The sequence below is a fragment of the Barbus barbus genome, assembly GCF_936440315.1.
Source record: "Barbus barbus genome assembly, chromosome: 50".
NCBI classification, from domain to species: domain Eukaryota; kingdom Metazoa; phylum Chordata; class Actinopteri; order Cypriniformes; family Cyprinidae; genus Barbus; species Barbus barbus.
In genome coordinates this window covers 7,375,013-7,394,959 of record NC_136728.1, presented here as the reverse complement: position 1 = coordinate 7,394,959, position 19,947 = coordinate 7,375,013, and the positions used below count along the sequence as shown (strand labels likewise).

The window sequence follows — 19,947 nt, the reverse complement described above, 5'->3', positions numbered from 1 at the left end:
TGGTCTTGTTATGATTTACTGTAGTAAATCTGTGAACGAATCGGTCTTTGAATGATTTGGTCAAACCGATTTGCAAAGCATTTTAAATCAGTGGATTGTATGTGAGAAGCTTGTTTGGAAGAAAAACATTTAGGGTAGTGATATGTTTGAAACATAAGCAACGCAAAACTTGGAAGAATCAATTCTTCTTAGAATGATTATTCAACTTAGCCTTAAAAATAGATTTACCTGGAACAAACAAAAAGGATCATAACCGCATTAAACTCAAACATACATATTTACATGATATACTACTAAAGAACACAAATTTGCATAACTTAGACAATGTTATTGACTTTTGCCCTTTTGAATGAATACATTTTGAATGATAATTGATGAATCAGTCTTTTGAAACAGTAATTGAAACTGAACCAAACTGCAAACATAATTATCCAAATTGACTTCACTAACTCTTATGCACTGTGCAAAACAATTATCATAACCAGTAGCACTGGTAAAGTCGTATTTAACTAAATACTTCTTTTAAACAGATATAGACACTACTGGAAAACTTGTGAGTGATAACTGAAACAAACCAGTGAATGAGCATTTTGTGTTTGTTTGTATTTTTTGACTCCCTGAACAGTCCAAACAAACCAAATCACTAAATCTACTGACTGTCATACAAATATCCAATATCTGATAATGTTCATAGTAATCTGATAATTATTACTTTTTAAAAAAAGATAAAGAACACGTAAAACACCACACTTATACAAAAACCTTTGATTGATGACTCAAACAAATCCGTTTTGCTTTTCTTTTTTTTTTTTTACCGATTCATTTGAAACAAACAGCCTAAAATGTGCTCAAATGAATCAGGGATATCGAATAAAATGAAGAAAAAAAAATTCCTCCTAAGGCCAGAAACATTCTCAACACAAGTACCCAAACGCAGATGTGAACGCTTCATGAACGAAAAATGGGGTTTGGTTACTTAATACGAGACCTTACATTTTGTACTCTAGGGGGCGATAGAGTAACCATCATTATCTGTGCTATTAAACCGGAATCAAATGTAACTATCTCCGCAAGATTTTCAATCTGTTGCTCCCGTCATGAAAGTAGTCAACCTGGAAGAGAAAACTGACATTTTACGTCCATTATAGTGTCCCTTGAGGATGCTGAGAATGCAATGGGGGAAACAAAGCTTTTCAAAACTTTGAATCAACTGAACCAAATTCTTCTAAAAATTATTTATGGTCTTCAAAGGTGACTAGCGGCGAACCACCAAAATTTCAAAGCCTCATTTACTAAAATAATGTGACAGTCCGAAACATGCTCCGAATCGTTCAAATGATTTGCAAAGGGTTCGAAACTTCACAACGCAGTGTTTCGAAAGCACCCAGCGCTAATTCACGTACTTGGGAGAGTATGTTTCAGGCAGCAAGTGAAAGTACAATCAATAATACACCTGTATACAGGACACTGAAAATATATGGTACAGTACGGAATGAAATGAGCTTTTGTGCTGTTCGGTTAAAGCTTTTGATGATTAATGCATGCTCTGCTCTCAGCAGGACAACCAAAAAAACAACACTGCTTTTTTCCACACTATCAAGCCTAAGCACACAACCCATAAAACACTGTTTGCACTGAAAGACAAATGGCAGATGAGAGCGAGGTAGATGGGGAGAGAGGGAGGACGTTGTGTGGCTAGGGCAGCTAGGTAGTCTTGAAGGTCAAAGCTGTGCTTTGCGGCTCCTTTGTTGGACTATATTTAACACAGCCCATCTGATCTGGAGTAATGGCGGAGACAGAGACAGAGAGAGAGAGAGAAAGACAGGAAGAGAAAAGGACTCCAGGTGCACCACCGCCGTTGAGGCACTCCAAAAATCGGCACGTGGCCAAAGATGACAGGTCCGGCCCGTGACCTTTGTCACGGTAAACAACAGCGGGCGACATCCACAGACTGCAGAAACTGTCCATCTCTGCAGAGCCAGGCCGCCACATGTGGTCCTGTTTTATTCATGACAATGACAAATATCTTTCCCAGCAATTACGGTGTGGCTCAATAAAAAGCCTCGGCTGATGACTTTGAGGATAAGTGTATGGCATAACGCACTATACCTCAAAGCATTAAAGCCATCACTGTCCGTTCGAGGGTCTTTATGGATCCTATGATCCATAAAACTGACTATGAGAGAAAAATAGTCAATGCTGAGGAGGGCAGCACTTGCGGTTACCAATCATGCTCTATTTTGAAGAACTATTACATTCTGTTACGGGAATGTGAAGAGCTTTTTGGTCTAGAGTAAGTTGTGTAATTCAGTAACTCCCCAACTGGTTTTGCCTCAAGACCCACATTTTACATAGGAATTTAGTGCCGAACTAACAGTGCCAATTTTTAATCATACAATACTAAAAAAGGGCCCATTAAAATGTATAAATATTACTAGTTTTGGGAATGAGAGCATGCTCATGTTGGCATCTGTCTAATTTGGTTTGCGTCCACCAAGTGCCCAATGAATTTGTGCAAAAACATTGGTCTGACTGGATGTTGTATAGACATTTTCTTCTTTCTTTCAGGAGTTGATCCTACTTATTTTGCAAGCACCGGTTTCAAAACACTGGTGTGATTCTCTAGTTTTCAAATGAAAGAGAAAAGGGAGGGAAGAACTTGGCAGGACATCTTAAAACACACAGTCTTTCCCCTTAGTTAACAGACTGACAGTCCGGAACCAGGCTGGTAAAATCAACTTTGAAAGAGCAAGTGGAAAAATGTTGGATCTCGTTCTTTCACACTTACAAGGTTAAAACAAAGTGGAGGTATACAATCCCTCTCAATGGCAATGGCAGTTGTTCAGCAAATGCCATGTGACTAATCACTCTGAAAATCATCATGACTCCTCTGACTGGCTCACGGCAGCATGAGAACGCTAACAGACCCAACTTTGTGACATGGGAGGTAACAGACAGGCAAAAATATCTATTTTGATGTACATGCATGTACATGTTCTCAGTGTGACAGGAAATTCTGCTGGATGTTCTCAAACTTCCCATCAAACAGGGAATGCTCCAAGAGCATTCTGGCAAGGTTTTCTCAAAGTTGAACAAACTTCTTCTAGTAACGTTAATAGAATGTTTGATAAAACTTGTTGCATGTTCTAAAAACTTTTTAGAACATATTTTGTTAGCACAGTGCCATGCCCATTCTGGCACCATTTCACGTTTCCAACTAAGAAAAGTTGGATCTGAGACGCAAAAATTGGCTCCTCAAATGGTTCCAGCCCATTAGACCCATTGGTTCCTAAACCAGGAATTCAGTGATAACATCCATACAACAAAAAAAGCTTTCAAATCACAATCTAGCTGGATTGACGGGCAAAAAGGCAGCTGCCTAAGCTTTCAGGAAGCAACCTCTGCCTTCACAGATTCCAATTTTTTGGGACTCTTTGCACACGGGGCAGGTGGTGCTTCAATCCTATTGGACAAATTTCAAGGATGGTTGGCTGAGCAGATGTGCCAGTAATACGGAGAACTCTCTGGAGCAAAAAGAAACTACTACAAACGATGTTAAAAGCAGCATGTTTCCGTCTGCACTGCCAAACTGACAGCAGCAGACCTTTATGTGTGTACGTGTACATTTTTTCGACAGACACCCCTATTTTAATTTTCACTCAGCAGAAAAGAGGTAACACACAGCTGAGACCAGTTCTTTGAATTTGCTTGAGAAATGAGAATGATGGGATGTGTTTGATGTCACAGATGCATGCTGGGATTTGGCATACAAAGCAATGAATTTCATGTGCCCAAATTGGTTTGTTGGATTGGGATGATGAAACGAACACATCAAGTAGTTCAGGTAAAACAAGAACACCATTTCAGCACGACACACACATTGGGTTACACAACTTTGAGAAGCGCCCACGTAACATGCTTTAGTGCAAAGCTCACAAAAGCGTTAGTTAGTTCGGGACGCTGCATTAACCGGACCCAAACACTTACACTGGCCGGGTTCTCTGAGCCGTCGGCCCTGCGGCCCTGATTCAAAACAAGAATCAGAAGAAACTTCATGAACAGGATCTGCAAACATGTGTGTGGTCAAATCTGGCTTGTGGCAAGTGTGTAATTTCCTCATTTAAAACATTTACTTAGATGCAATTATTTGATAAGAGTAAGTAACCCTAAAGCTGACTATCGGGACGCTCAAAGAAACAGAGGTTTTCATTGTTCCAGAGAGTTTAGTCTCTTCATAAGTCAACCTACAAATCGCCTACTGATGCTTCCATGTATTTTACCGCCGAAAAAATTACACACTTCACCTTTATATTTAGGGTTTCATTTAGGAGATGAAATTCCTCCCATCCTCTACCGCTGTCACACCCTGGTTTATCTATCTATGACACTTCCAATTTACAGGAGCGTTTTGTCAAGCGCTGCAGTAGCGTCTGACAGAGGCTTCTCTCATATACCTGTCACAAAGCAGTTCTCATATCAGCGGTGAGCAGGCCTGCAACTCCAGCTCCTAAAGCTGAAATACAACTCAATCTGTTGAATATTATAAAGACAGGAGGACCTAAAAGTTGAGGGGGAAAAACCTCAAAAACGGACAATTTGGAGATTATTTGGCTACAAAAAGTGGTACGTTTGTCTCGCATGAATCAGACCTCTGGTTTCAGTTTTACTAAAATATCTTGTGTGGCAACCAACCAAAGAAACTGAGGAAAACAGAAAGGCTATCTGACCTGCCGTTGCTGATCTGGGGTGGAGAGTGTCTGGAGTGGTCCGAGGGCTCGGAGCGGCGGTCCGGAGAACGAGAGCGGCTGCTCCTCTTCCGGTCGTGGGATCGGTTGGAATGATCTGAGGCCACGGAGTGGATGTCTGAAATTTCTAACAAAAAGATCAAATGATTTCACACCATTACATGTGCTGTGTTACAGAGTTCTAAGTGAACCTGAAGTATTACTATTGGAACTTCATATTCTTCCCTAAACGATACAAATGGAATAAAATAAGAATACACTCAGAATTACATAAATATACAAAACAATACATTTATTTTTAGCTAAAAAATGTTGTGGTCTTTATTCTTATTATTTAATTTGTATATTTAATTAGTTAATGTAAAGTAGTTTATTAATAAGTAATTTTATTTTAGTTTTAGTAATTTCAGTACTTTTTTGATTTTATTTATCATTTTTAAAAGTTTGTTCAAGTTTTCTCATATTTATAATTTATTATAGCTTTATTTTTAATGATTAAAATAACCAAAAACACTAATTGTATAGAAATAATACTACAATAACACTGGTCTTATTTTTTTATATATATTCAGTGAGAAAAAATAATAATGCCACACAATTAGCTTGCTTTTTGCAGTGCCGATTAAAAATAAATAAATCCAAATGCATAAACTGATATTCTAAAAAAAAAAAAAAAAAAAAAATTTAAATAGAAAGGAAAAAAAAAAAAAAAAAGAATTTCAGTTTATGAAGTAGAACGATAAACTGCTTCGTGAATTAAAGTAACAGCATACTAACTGTGATTTTCCACTAAATTTTTAAAACATCACTTGAAGGTATAATTGAACAGAGCCAATCAAATCCATTTTGCTGTGTGCTATACAGAGACTCTCTCACCATCTCTGTCAGAGGCATTAGCTGAAGGTATGCTATCATCCAGGTCTGGGATATTGAGCAGGGTCGCCCTCTCGTCTCTCTGCACCACCATCTTCAGCTTGCCCTTTGACCTCTCGATCAGTTTCTTAGCATCGATCAGGGACAGATTCTCAGTCACAGTGCCATTAATCTAGATGAAGAGTAAACGAAAGAAAAGATGTCAACATCATATATCTCCATTAGCAAAAGTCTGCACTCGCTCAGAATTCATCACATCACTAAATACGTCACTTCAGTCACGCTCATGACTACACACACTCTCTTCTCTCCTCCCATCTGTTTCCCCTCCCCTACAGGTGCTCATTTATCTTACCTTGAGCACTACGTCTCCCTCCTGTATGTTTCCGTCTCGGGCTGCCAGGCTCTCGGGGGAAATGTCCTTTACGAAGATGTGGCTGGCCAGGCGAAGCCCGTATTCTGCTTACAGAGTAAACCGCAGAAACACATACACAATGTTAGCATACGTTAGTTATAAAGATGCTTTTTGTCTGACGTAAACCTGCATACAGCATAATGTCATTGGGCCTAAATGTTAAACATCAGCTATGTTCTGACTGGACGTGATTATGTTGTTTTGGGCAGCATTTTCACTCTCATTTTGGCCAAACCAGCAGGAAACTTGTCACGTCACATCAAGGACGATGATTATAACAATAAATCATTGCAATTCTATGAGAAAAGCACAAGTCTGAGAGCACTACTGAAAAATTAGTTTGCACTTTTCTAAATTAAAACAAATATTTTTATCAAATCAAAAGTGATTATTCAAATCAACTTTTAATTCAACTTATATAAATTATCAGACTTCATATTATTTGTATTGAAAACATTAAATTTGAAAAGCATCACAGACTTTATTAATTGATCTAATTTATATTAAAAACTTTGGTATTCAATTTGAAAAAATGCAAATTAGAAGCATTTTCGCTAGTGGTCTCAGACTTTTGGAATCAATGTACATTTAATTTATTTTGAAAAATATTTGAAATGTACTAATTTTATACATCATATGAAAGACTTTCTTTCACAGAATGCTCCAATTACTCCAAAAACGTAATCAGTTGATTATATAACATATTAGATCATGTATTTGAAGAGTTTATTTGCAAAAAACATAACTGTTATTAATTTTCTTAAATCATGTTTTTATTGTGTTTTCTTGTGTTAGTTAGCTGTATTTTGTTTTAGTTATTGCAGTTTGATTGATATTAATTGAAATGCAAAAAAAAAAAATAATAATTTTTGAACATAAATGTTCTGTTTTTGCAAATGAACTCTTCATTTATTTTTAAGTATACGTAATTTTAAAATATCTAAAAACTGGTCTTATTTATTTACTTAGCAAATGCAAATTAAAAGCATTTTCAGTAGTGGTGACTTATTAATTTACAATAAACACACAGTGCCCTCCATAAGTATTGGAACAGTAAAGACAAAATTGCTCTGTTGGCTGTGGAGTTAAGACATCTGCAAATATGATTAAAAGATGAATACGAGACAAAACTACAGAATGTCACATTTTATTATTAGCCGTTTCAACACATAAATGTTTTACCAAATAAAAAGAACAGCACTTTTAGAGTTCATCCCACTCATTGATGTGAGCATAAGTATTGGGACAGCTGAACATAAGGCAGATATAAAAGATTAAAGCTATTATTTAGTTGCAGATCCCTTGCGTACAATCACAGCAGTGAGTCTGTGACCCATAGACATCACCAGACTCTTGGTCTCATCCTTTGAAACACTTCTCCCAGCCTTTAATGCAGCCAATTACAATTGTTTCTTGTTTTGGGGAGTTTCTGCCTTTACTCTCCTCTTCAGCTGTGAAATTCATGTTCAATCAGATTTAAATCTGGAGATTGACTTGGGCAATCTAAGACTTTCCATTTCTTTGCCCTTATAAATTCCTTGACTGAACTGGCAGGGTGTTTTGGGTCATTGTCCTGATGCAATATGAAGCACTTCCCAATGAATCTGGTGGCATTTTCTTGAATATTGGTAGGCAAGATGGTTTTGTACCCTTCCAAATTCACACTGCTACTGTCATCATACATTAAGTCATCAGTAAAGTTGAGAGGGCCTGTTCCAGAGACAGCCATGCATGCCCATGCCATGACACCACCTCCACCATGCTTTACAGATGAGGCTGTATGCTTGGGATAATTTGCAGTTCCCTTTTTTTCCTCCACATTTGTGCTTTCCCATCACTTAGATAAAGGTTCATCTTTGTCTCATCGGTCCATAAACACAGTTCCAAAACTCTTCTGGCTCACCTTTGTGCTTTTTTGCAAACTCTAATCTTGTCTTTCTATTTTTGGTGCTGGTCAGAGGTTTGCATCTTGCTGTGTAGCATCTGTAATTCTGTGTCAAAGTCTCCTGAGGACAGTAGATTGTCAGAGCATCACCCCAGCTTTCTGGAAGTTGTTGGTGATTTTACAGACACGTCTTTTAGGATTCATTTTCACAGCTTTTATGATTTGTCTGTCATCAACTACTGTTGTTTTCTCAGCCGATCAGGTAGTTGTTGGTTGCTGGTGTCGCTGGTTGTTTCCAAACTCTTGATTTCTCCATGCTCTTTGTTTTTGCTAGAGCTCTAATTGACTTCCTCTTTTCTTTTAGCATCCAAATTGCTTGCTTTTCTCTCAAAGTCAGATCCCTCATCTTCATCCTGGTTTGTGTGTCATCATCGAATGCAAGATTCAGAATACAGAAGTAATGGATATAACTGATACGACACATTCCCTGCTTTTAATATCTGAAGAATTAATGCAACAGGACACAGCTGATCACTTAGAAAGATCTGTGAGGCAACTGCTCCAATACTTATACTCACATCAGATAGAGGGATGAAACTCTAAAAGTGCTGAACTTCTTATCTGGTAAAACATCTGTGTGTTGAATCACCCAATAATAAAATGTGACATTCTGTAGTTTTGTCTAATATTCATCTTTTAATCATATTTGTAAATGTCTTGACTCCACAGCCAACAGAGCAATTTTGTCTTTACTGTTCCAATACTTTTGGAGAGCACTGTATATTGTTTATTGTAATTTTTCAAATTAACTTCTTATTTAAATATCAGATTTATTTATGTATATTTTGTACTGAAAATATTCAAATTAGATTAAAAAGTGCAAAATAAAAGCATTTTTAGACCAGCTCCAGCTTTTATTTATTTATTTACTGATATGTGATTATGTTGTTTTGTACAGCACTTTCACTTTCATAGTGGGCAGACCAGCTGGAAACGTGTTGCGTCATAAGGGCTGTTCACACCAAGGACGATAATTCTAACGATAAAGTTGTAGTGTGGTCCATCCTACAACTTTAACAATAACGACACAGAGGAACGATATCGTTGGCATCATTTCCAGAACAACTTTTTCCAGCTGATGAACGACGAAACAAATCTGAATCCACCCAACTTTAAAGAGCTTGAGCATTTAAAGCGTCAGGTGATATAATAGTTTCTAATAACCAGAACATTATCATCAGTTGGTGTGGATGCTAATATTAGTTATTGTTATAGTTACCATTCTTGGTGAGAACGAGCCTTTAGGGATGAGAAACTGCTTGGAAACAACAGTGTTATAATTCGTAAGACAAAGTGATTGGGCAACACTGGTAGGCAGGGTCGAAGCGGCCATGTTCACCTTCATTCTTGCGGGACTTGATGAGGGTGACCTTGGCTGGGCGTGGGGGGAGGTTGGAGGACACAGAGTGGCGGTCCGAGCGTGGGGACAGACTCCTCTCTCTGGAGCCGCTGCGCTCTCTGTCTCGGTCCCTCCTCCCGCCCAGCCGGTCGCCCCTGCTGCTCCTCCGGCCCGTGGCTCCGCCTCCGCTGTAGGCGCTCGGCCCGCTCCGTGCGCTCCGGGCCTCGTAGATCTCGTCTTCGTAGCTGTCATCGTCCTCGTCGTGCTCCGACATGGTCTCGCGTTCACCCGTGCGCCCCATGGGGATCTGCACCTTCCTCTTTCTCCTGATGGTCTGGATAGAGCGAGAAACAGACGTGATTATTCACAACAATCTCAATTTTTGGGCACATTTTTTTTTTTTATCTCTAATGTGTCTCTAAATCTTTCTCTTATGGGATTTTAGTGCAAAATACATCAATAAAAGTGGGTCTTTTAATTTTCCTTAAATCATTTTCCTAATTTAACAAATGTATAAAAATACAAAAAAAAAATTATAAATAAATTCATAAATAAGTAATAGTCTGCAATTACTAGTGAAACTTTTTGTCCATATTCTTTCATTTCTAATATGTCTCCAAAACATTCTCTTATGCATTTTAGTGCAAAATAAAAAAAAAAAAAGGTATTTAAAAAAAAAAACAATTCAATATGAACTTTCCTAATTTAACTTAAATTTTAAACAAAATGACAAATTAAATGTAAAAAAATTTGGGCATATTTTTCCATCTATAATGTGCCTCTAAAACACTTATGCATTTTAGTTCTAAATAAATAAAAGTAGGTCTTTTTTGTGATAAAAATTTAATTTGAGACCACTCGTAAAAAAACATCAATATGATGTTTCATCATTTTCATCAATTTCATCATTTAACAAATATTTTTCATCTCTAATGTTTCTCTAAAACAATTCTCTTATGGATTTTAGTGCAAAATAAATAAATAAAAGTGGGTCTTTGAATTTAAAATAATTATATACTAATTTAACAATGTATAAATAAATAAGTGTAAGTCGCTTTGCATAAAAGAGTCTGCTAAATGACTAAATGTAAATAAATAAATCTGAGACCACTAGTCAAAATATTTTCACTCTACACTTTCCTAAATTTAAAACAAATGTTTAAATAAAAGTAGAAATTACATACATAATGCAATGTGAATATATATACATATATATATGTATGTGTGTGTGCGTGTTTTTGTGACAAATGAGGACATACGTTTGTATAATGACACATGTATTACAAGGTGAAGGTGACTTTTGAGGACATTGACCCATGTCCCCACCTTTCAAAATGCTTATAAATCATACAGAGTGAGGTTTTTGTGAGGTAGGGTAGGTGTAGGGCAATAGCACATACAGTTTGTACAGTATAAAACCCATTACGCCTATGGGATGTCCCCACTTTTCACAAAAACAAACGTGTGTGTGTGTATATTTCCATTCTATGTAAATGACCTTGTATGTTATTATGCAGTCTTATGCTAATTTTACATGGCATGATTACTTTCACATGATGAATCTGTGGCTTAATGCAAGAAGCTAGAGCAAAAGAATAAATGAAAAGGGCCTACATACTATTTTTGCATTCTTCCCACTTTTCCGAAGTTGCTGCACTGCATACGCATGTTCCACGTTATCCATGGAGACGGCGTTGACCATCACCACTCTGTCATTCTCCCTGCCGGGGGCAAAGAGAGCAGAAAGCAGTAAGCAAAAGTGCCACTCCAACTGATCTCAGTGCAAGATGGAGCAAAGCTTGATCAGCAGCCCTGTGCGCTCATGCGTTTACATGGTAAGAAACTCCATAAGTGTGAAGAGCAGTTTTCATCTTATTTAATAAAAAAAATGATGATATATTATATAATAAAATGATTACAATTTCTGGAGTAACTATAGCATTCTAGTAAATAAATAAATTTACTATAAATAAACAAACAGTGGGGTTAAAATCTGGACCACTATTAAGAATGCATTTAATTTTGCCTTAAATGTGAAAAATTAAATGTTTCAACAAATTTTATGAATAAATGAAGTCTGAGAACAGCAGAGAAACTGCTTTTAATTCACACTTTTCTAATTTAATACAAATAAATGTAATACAAATTAAAAATATTTTGAGAGCACTAGTGAAAACGCATTTAATTTGCACTTTTCTAATTTAAAACAAACGTTTGATACAATTATTTTAATTAGTAGTCTGAGAGCACTAGTGAAAATACTTTTAATTTGCACTTTTCTAATTTAATAAAATGTATTGATATAATTTTAAAAAATATATATATTTTAAGAGCACTAATGAAAATGCTTTTAATTTGCACTTTTCTCAATTAAAATGGATGTTTTTAAAACCAATTACATAAGTGAATAATCTGAGAGCACTAGTGAAAAATGCTTTAAATTTGCACTTTTGTAATTTCATGTTTTCAATACAAATTCCATAACCTTATACATAATTTATTTGGAGTAAAAAGCTTAATTTAAAAATTAAGAAGAACATCAATAATCAATGCTTGGAATATATAATCTAATATTTTTGGAAATAAACCATAACATCTTTAAGAGTAATTCATAAAAATTATGTTTTAATACAAACTACACTTTCAACAATCATGATATTGACATTGAATTTCATTCGATTTTATCAAAATGTATTGAATTCAACTCAAATTCGGGAGTTAAACTGGAACTGAACTGGCATTCTCATGGTAAAGAGGGTCAGAGATGAGTCTTACTGCAGCAGGCCCTCGGCTGGGCCTCCCTTCAGCACATCAGATATAACGATGGACGTCTCCCCGCTCTGAAAGTGAGGGTTATCCCTCCCGCCCGAGATAGCGATCCCGAAGCCAAACCCCGGAGCCTGTGAGACACACAACGACATGTTAACAAACAGGCGAGAGGGAAACCAAAACATTCAAAACAGCCGGGAAGCGCTGGAGAGGGACAGAATAGGACAGAGAGAATGAAAAGATAAGATGGGAGATATGGGACGAGAAGAGGAGGATGATAAATGAGGGGACGTGATGGTCAGAGAGATACAGAGAGAGGGCAGAGAAGGGCGGAGAGATAGAAAGATCCTATCACAGATATAAAGAGGAGTAAAACAACACAGACCTCAAGTCTGCAACAGTACTTAAACGAATCACTTAAACAATTTTAACAGTGACAGCTAACAGGCAATGTGAATTATTAGTAGTGCTGTTGAACGATTAATCGCATCCCAAATAAAAGTTTTTATTTGCATAATATATGTGTGTGTTCTGTGTATATTTATTATGTACTGTATATATAAATACAGACACATACAATATATATATTGAAAATATTTACATGTCTATATTTATATTCATATAATTTATATTATACATAAATATATTTAATATATATGAGAGTGTGTGAAACTCTCAGATGTATTTTAAAGATTCAATGCCGCAAACGTTAAATATTTCACATACTTTTGAAAATCCAGCATTTAGTTGACCCTGATAAGCGGTCTTTGTCACAGTTGTAAACACGACGTGGCGTGACATCTGAGGCTGAGACTAATGTTAAACTGTCGACATGTTATAGCTGGTCAGCAATACAAAGGCACTGCATGGCTGCAACGTGTTAGCTAAGCGCGTGCATCTACGCATCCTAAGAGAGGTTTTCTTAAGTTTCCCCAAAACATATTTAGTAACTTTTATTAGGGCGTAACCCAATAACGTAACACTGAAAACGTTTGCTCTGTTGTCCCGTGAAAATGTCTAAATATCCAGACAAATCTAAATTAATCTGAAATGCAAATGTTTATTTGAATATAACCATCTTGTTCTTGCTAAAAACACCCCATAAAAAGTTTGACGAGTGGTTTCTTTCCTGTTTTGAGGTATCTCCTGAATCTGGATTACGTAATCAGATTCCAAAAATTAAGTAGCCATTTTAAAATACACAATCAGACTACAGTAACTTTTTTTTTTTACATGATTTCATTACATGTAAATAAGAAATCAAATGATTTTGTGTTTTAATGTGTTTGAAAAACAAAACCTTGCCTATGACATGTAAAGCAGGGATTCCCATACTTTTTTGTCAGCCGAACCTCTTTCACCTCACTTCAGGTCTTAAAGTTTCTATAATGAACTGACGAGTTGAGCACAGCACAGCTTCCTCGCTCGTTTGACTCACGCCTTCCGCTGAAGTGAAGCTGGAGCGTGTGCTCGTAAAGATGTTCTGCGACTGAATAAATGCACTTCTTGACAAGAGAATAAGTGACAGAAACGGCAGGTGTGAGTGGGGTGACCAACCTGCATTAATTGCATAAAATATTTTTAACGCGTTAAACTAAAAAAAAGTTTAACACACAAATTGAGACACCACTAATAAATATCTTTTTTTTTTTTGTCTTGTTCAGTTGGCAGATTTTCATCCCTTGTTCCTGCTGAAAGACCCCATACGTGTTTAAGTAGTTTCTTTGTTTTGAGATATTTCCTATTGAAATGATCTGTGTGCCTTCATAGATATTTTTAGCTTTACGCATTGCATTTAGCAACTTTTATTATGGAGTAACCCTAAATATTACAAATTTACCAGAGAAGGTAAAGAATTTTTTTTCATAATTCTTACAAAAGTGTATTTTGTCTTGTTCCTGATTTTTTTTCCCCCACTTATGCATAAAGATCCTGAAAGTATGTTTGATGAGTGCTGAGTTTCCTGTTTTGAGGTATTTCCTATTGAAATAAGTTTTCGTAGAAGCCTTTTTTTAAAGCAAAAGTTTACATCAAACTCTGACTTTTACTAGTAAGAGTTTGCATATCATGAGGTCTTTAAAACAAGTGGAAAAAATCTGTTAATGGAACACAACACAATTATATCAGAAATAATAAGATAAAGATATTTACAGACAAGTAAAACAAGACGATATCATCTGAATGATTCTACTGTTAACTCTGGGAGATTTTTTCTAAGAATAGAGATATTACAGAGATCAAACAAACAAGTGTTTATACTGGGATTCCAGACACATCAGCAGACCCGATTAAATTCTCACCCTTTGTAGAGTTACAGTGTGCTGTTCCCATATTACTGTCTCCTCCATTGCTGCACTCTGTATTGAGAGAAAGAAAAAAACAGAAAGAAAGAGATTAATAGAGAAACACACAAATCGTTAGATTACCATCAAGTTTAATTGGTTACATTCCCACACGGCCTAAAGGATGCGGATACATTCATTAAAACCAAGCGGGTTACACACACATTCAGAAATGTCTTTGAAGGAGTCTCAGCGCTTAACATCCGTAAAAGCATTCGGAAATCCTCCATAGTGTGATCTTCCTACACATTACGTAACAGACAAGGAAACAACAAAAGTGGTGCAATCTCATGCTATAGGCTTGAGGAGAAGAAAGGACTGGGGGAAAAAAACGTCTCTGCTGACATCCACCGAAGCCTCCTGAGGTGCTCAAACACTGATTTATTCATTTATTTCTCCATGGCTTCTGCAATGCAGTCATCGCGAACAGCAGATTCACACAGTCACAGCAACAGCGCCAACGCCGTACCAATTGTGCTCCTATAGATCATAAGATCACTGGGAAAAACAGTCACAATCTAATCACACGTAGCTGTATGTAAGCGATAATGGTTGTTACTGCAAAATAAACAGCAGCAGGGTGAAGGGTTTAGATGTGAGTTTCATGGTTTAAACTGTAAGCATGAAGGATTGTGGGTTCTAGCTCTAGAAACTGGGCCGCCCACTCAATCACACCCGTGGCAAGACCTCAAGTGAGGAAATCCATGAAGGATGAGGAATGTCAGCGGTGTCAGGACCGGAGACAGCACCTGGCAGGATATCCACCACTGCGCACACACACACACACACTCATCTATTAATAGTGAATCTTCACTCTCTCCTCCTACAACATTCTTCATTTCACTAAAGACGAAATCTGTCATGTGATCAACAAGACCAGGTATAAGACCCCTGAACATTTGTTAAAACTTCATCCTAAATTGACAAGGATGTTTATTTACTGTATGTTTAGGGACGGACCAAAACCACCTTTGAGTGTTAATAAGCAATATTGACACACAAAGTTAAAATGAGTAATAATAATAAAACATTCTCATGTCAACTAATTCCAATTAGACTTAAAAAAAAATAATTTCCAATTATATACTAAAAATCTAGATAAATGAACAACGAAATATTAAGAAAGGAAAAAATATTTTCTAATATTAATAATAGTTACTTATACACTTACAGTTTTATTATAGCACTTAATTTTTAATTTGTTTCTATTTTTACATTTTCAGTTTTATGTAGATTTATTTTTATTTCAGTTTAAGCTTTGGTCATTTTAGTACTTCAACTTAAAATTATTTTACTTAGTTGCGAAGGTCATATTTCTTTGATATGATTTTTTTAATCAGCTACAGATTACATTCAGTTATTACTTCTAAAAAATTTTTTTTAAGATTTTAAAGAAAGTAAGCATTAGATGACTTGAGTAACTGATACAGAAAAAATTAATGGCTAAAAATATTTTACAATATTACTGATTAATTGCATTTACAATCAAATAAAAAGAGAGTGTGTGAGTATATATATATATATATATATATATATATATATATATATATATATATATATATGTGTGTGTGTGTGTGTGCATTGTATATACACACACACACACACACACAGTATATACATATATACACATATACACACAATATACAGTATATTCATACTTCAGTTGTATTTCAGCTTTTTTGCTTTTTCAGCTATTTTAAGTAACTTATTTTAATTAGTTAAGAATGATAACAACACTATAAAATATACAGTAATAAACAGCATTATTTACTTTATCAATAAATTACTATAAAAGCCTAATGGCTCAAATGAGACACAAAAATTCAGAGTATAACTTAGGCTTTACGTTATTAAACGATGCCAAACATCAATAGGACATTTTTCAACATTCAAAAGTAAGGCTTATGTCTGCAAATCCATAGGTACAGTATGCTGGGACGAGGAGCTTTGGCTGTGTAAATGGAGGAGGTTTGTGTTACAAATGGAAACGGTGATGAGAGGTTGATGACCTTCTGTGTGAAGCCAGAACGATCATCTCCTGACCTCACGGTGATAGAGGAAGGATGAGTGACGTCCCCGTGTCACATCCTCACGAGCCGAGAGATCAAGCCTCGGTCCATCCGTCTGCTGCCTTTGACCTCACAGACAATAACTCAGGTCTCGTCCGCTTCGCGGCTCAGAGCTCTCTTCACATCGGGCCCATCTCAATCCGCACACATCTTGTTAGCACACAGCTAGTTAAACAGATCTACTACACCCTGACAGCAAGAGTTATGGTTATCGGTCTCTTGCCAAGGCTAAAAAACGACTGTAACTCGACCGCACTCTGATCCCTTTAATCTCAACCACGTTTTATAAAGCGCCCGTGAATGAATTCTGAAGATCAAGCAGTTTTGGTTCGACTTGCACACTTATCTGACCAAATGAAGTCTTTTTGCAGCATCTACAGAGTCACTGTGTTGGTCTTTTTTTTCACCATCCATATCGGGACAGGTAGAATATGCCTTTTCTTCTGGAAGATCTGGTGCTGCTCACCATATCGCTCACCGAATGCAGGCACATCAGCCAAACAAGCTCCGTTTGACGATTATAGTGTAATGAAACCTGACTGACGGACTAGGAATTAATATAAAACCCAGAGCAAGAAATAATAGGGAGGAAGAAAAGAGAGAAAATCCGAGGGCAGTGCGTTGTGGGAAATGTGCTGACCTAGGGGACAATTACTGCAAGCTCAACCCTTCACCTGTGCCCTGCATGGCAATGAGGAGCTGCTGGGATCGATCGGTGCTATTAACATATCCTGCATCTCTCTGAGGCTTGTTAAAGCCACAGCTACTCTCAGCGGGATAGTGGTGCTGCACGAAATAATAAGCTGGACAGAACTATACTCAAAAAGAATGACTTTAGTTTGGTTAGATGCCATATTAATTTTTTGTGATGCAAATAAACATGAGGACAACTATTGAACTCAACTGTAACCTAGAAGCAGTGCTCAAGAGGATGAATCTAGACATGGATTTTAAAAATGAGACAAAATTTGAATGGAATGCAAGAACTGATGAAACTATATACCTTGAATCCAACGAACTGTAAGTTATAAAGCAATGCAATCAATGGTTTAATCCATGAACCTGCAATGCAGCAGATCACAGCAACTGAATGCGATGAGAAAATTAAACAAACCAATAGCTATAGTATTTACTATAGTAAAAACTGACAAGCTAGTTGAGGAAAGACGACTACAAGAAAGATTTCATTATCAGTCCATGATGTATGCTAGAATCGAACCTGTGTCCTTGTGAGTACAACAGCTCCTTTCAGCGAACTGGGACGTCACTCAGCCCTCTCAGATTCAGTCAGTGACTCCACATCACTGCGTTCATTCCCTAACAAGCCCATTTCATCACGTAGAAGGAAGTGGATTAGAAATTCCATCTGCCTCTTGTACAAACTATTCCATTCCTCTCTCCCTTGTTGAATGTTAAAAAGTGTAAACGTTCAGTGCATCCACCACAGATGGCCAATTCCAAGTGTTCTGTAACTAATGCTACTTACGCTGAACGAGCGCACTCGAGATCTGTCAGATCTGCCGGCCGGGGCATTAGACAGTCACTCTACTGAACAACAGGCTGAATCACAGAAATCTTCCGTACAAGAAAACCCAAACAGCATAGGGAGACATTAATCCAGCGAGTCAAAGCCTCAAGAGCGACTGTAATACCACGAGAACGTCCTTGAAAGATGATTCACATGAACTGTTTATTTGTCTTCTCAAAGATGCATTACATACTCTTTGCATTACTGCAGCACTTAAAGGGATAGTTCACAAAAAAATGGAAACTATATCATAATTTACTCATGTTGTTTTGTGAGAGACAAAAGAAGGTATTCGAGAAATGTCTCAGTGGTCCAATATGGTCTTGACATTCGAGACATTCTTCAAAATAAATTCTTTAATGTTCTGCAGAGGAAAGTCGGTCATGGAACAACATGAATGAATAAATGGATTACAGATTTTTTTCTTTTTTTGGGGGGGTGGGTGAACTATCCCTTGAAGGCATAAAAGGCGAAAATCTTGGTATAAACAATTGTTTTTGGATTACGCCAAAATATCTTGTTTTGGCCAAATTTTTAGGCAGCATCACATGTATTCTTCATAGAGAAAGCATGACATAATATAATGCCCTATTACAAGCTCAGTAAAAAAATTTTTTTTTTTTTTTGCATTTAACTTAGCAACATGCTAATATCCAACTCTACCGAAATAGTAGGGCTTCTGATTTGAACTGCCTATTTTTTTTTATTATGCCAACTGCTAACATGAAGTGTTCTTCACAGAGAATGCAATCCCAGAATGCAATGCAATGGACCACTGACACTCCTAATTGAGATTGTAAATAGAGTGGCAATGGTCCATTTGAAAGATAGGTGGCAGTAATGCACTTATAAGTCTGCGATCCAGTTCAGTTTCTTGCACAGACTGATCGTTTCGTGTCTTTAGACCTCAATGTATGGTCACGAGCCGGAGGGTTTAATTTGGTTTTGTCTGTGTATGTTTTTTTGAGTCTCAAAGCCTTGGAGCCCATTGACTGCCATTATATGACTGATAGACTGCAACGGTTTGAGTTAAAAATCTTTGTTTATGTTCTACTGAAGAAACAAAGTCACCTACATCTTGGTTGCCCTGGGGGTAAGCAGATAAACATCAAATTTTCATTTTTGGGTGAACTATCCCTTTAACTGTGTCCTTTATCGTAACATACTAATGTCCAACTCCACTGAGATAAATTGCGTATTCCTGGTATGAACATGCTTATTTTAATAATACTACCTCCTAAAATACCTAATTTTGCCCAAATTTTAATGCATCATTATGTGTCCTTTGCGGAAATGAAATCCCAGAAATGCACTGGAAAATGAGAATGTTTTTTATGCTTATTAACAGACTATTTAATGTATCATGCTAATATCGAACTCAAATCAACATAAATCGTGTTTTGCATCTCCATTTGGTGTTGCAGAGTTCCATATCGCACACTTATGAGGTTCTGTATCAGCTATAATGCCACCTAAAATGGTACCTAAACATGTAGGCAGTAAACAGTGAGGTAGCTTACTAGGTTTTGAACAGAGCTTTGGATTTATCCTGTTAACCACAAGATTACTCTTCCCTCAGTTCCTCCTGTCGGTCTAGGCGAGCAGCCAGCCGGCTCCAGAGTTGAAGGGTAAGAAAAGAAACTAACACAGGAATTACACCGCATCAAGAGAAGTACAAATGGTTTGTTGTCTCAAACAAGACAGCTTCAAAAATATTTAAGCTGTAAAGAAAATACAAAGGCTTCTATGTATACATAAAGATATGTTACACACAAAACACTGGCAGAAACCCCACTTGAGGGGAATCACAATACGGTACTTTGGACAATCTTACATATTCACAAACAGCACCGTGCAAAACTGAAGCCCGGCCGGGAAAAGTTTGCACTCTAGAGAGCAAAAGGGGGGTTGAGAGGATTTAT

At 36.8% G+C, this 19,947-nt stretch overlaps 1 protein-coding gene across 4 annotated transcripts in view; it reads right to left on the bottom strand.

Moving 5' to 3' along the window:
• Window positions 1–19,947, bottom strand: part of LOC306868469 (tight junction protein 1-like) — a 62,820-nt gene that overhangs the window by 20,290 nt on the left and 22,583 nt on the right. For all 4 annotated transcript variants that reach the window (XM_079414650.1, XM_079414652.1, XM_079414649.1 and 1 more), the window contains exons 2-8: window positions 14,387–14,443; window positions 12,093–12,217; window positions 10,936–11,038; window positions 9,318–9,651; window positions 5,974–6,080; window positions 5,622–5,790; window positions 4,728–4,872 (exon numbers count right to left, since the gene is read on the bottom strand). In XM_079414650.1, coding sequence (XP_079270776.1) covers window positions 4,728–4,872; window positions 5,622–5,790; window positions 5,974–6,080; window positions 9,318–9,651; window positions 10,936–11,038; window positions 12,093–12,217; window positions 14,387–14,443 — 1,040 coding nt within the window. The remainder of the gene's footprint in view (window positions 1–4,727; window positions 4,873–5,621; window positions 5,791–5,973; window positions 6,081–9,317; window positions 9,652–10,935; window positions 11,039–12,092; window positions 12,218–14,386; window positions 14,444–19,947) is intronic.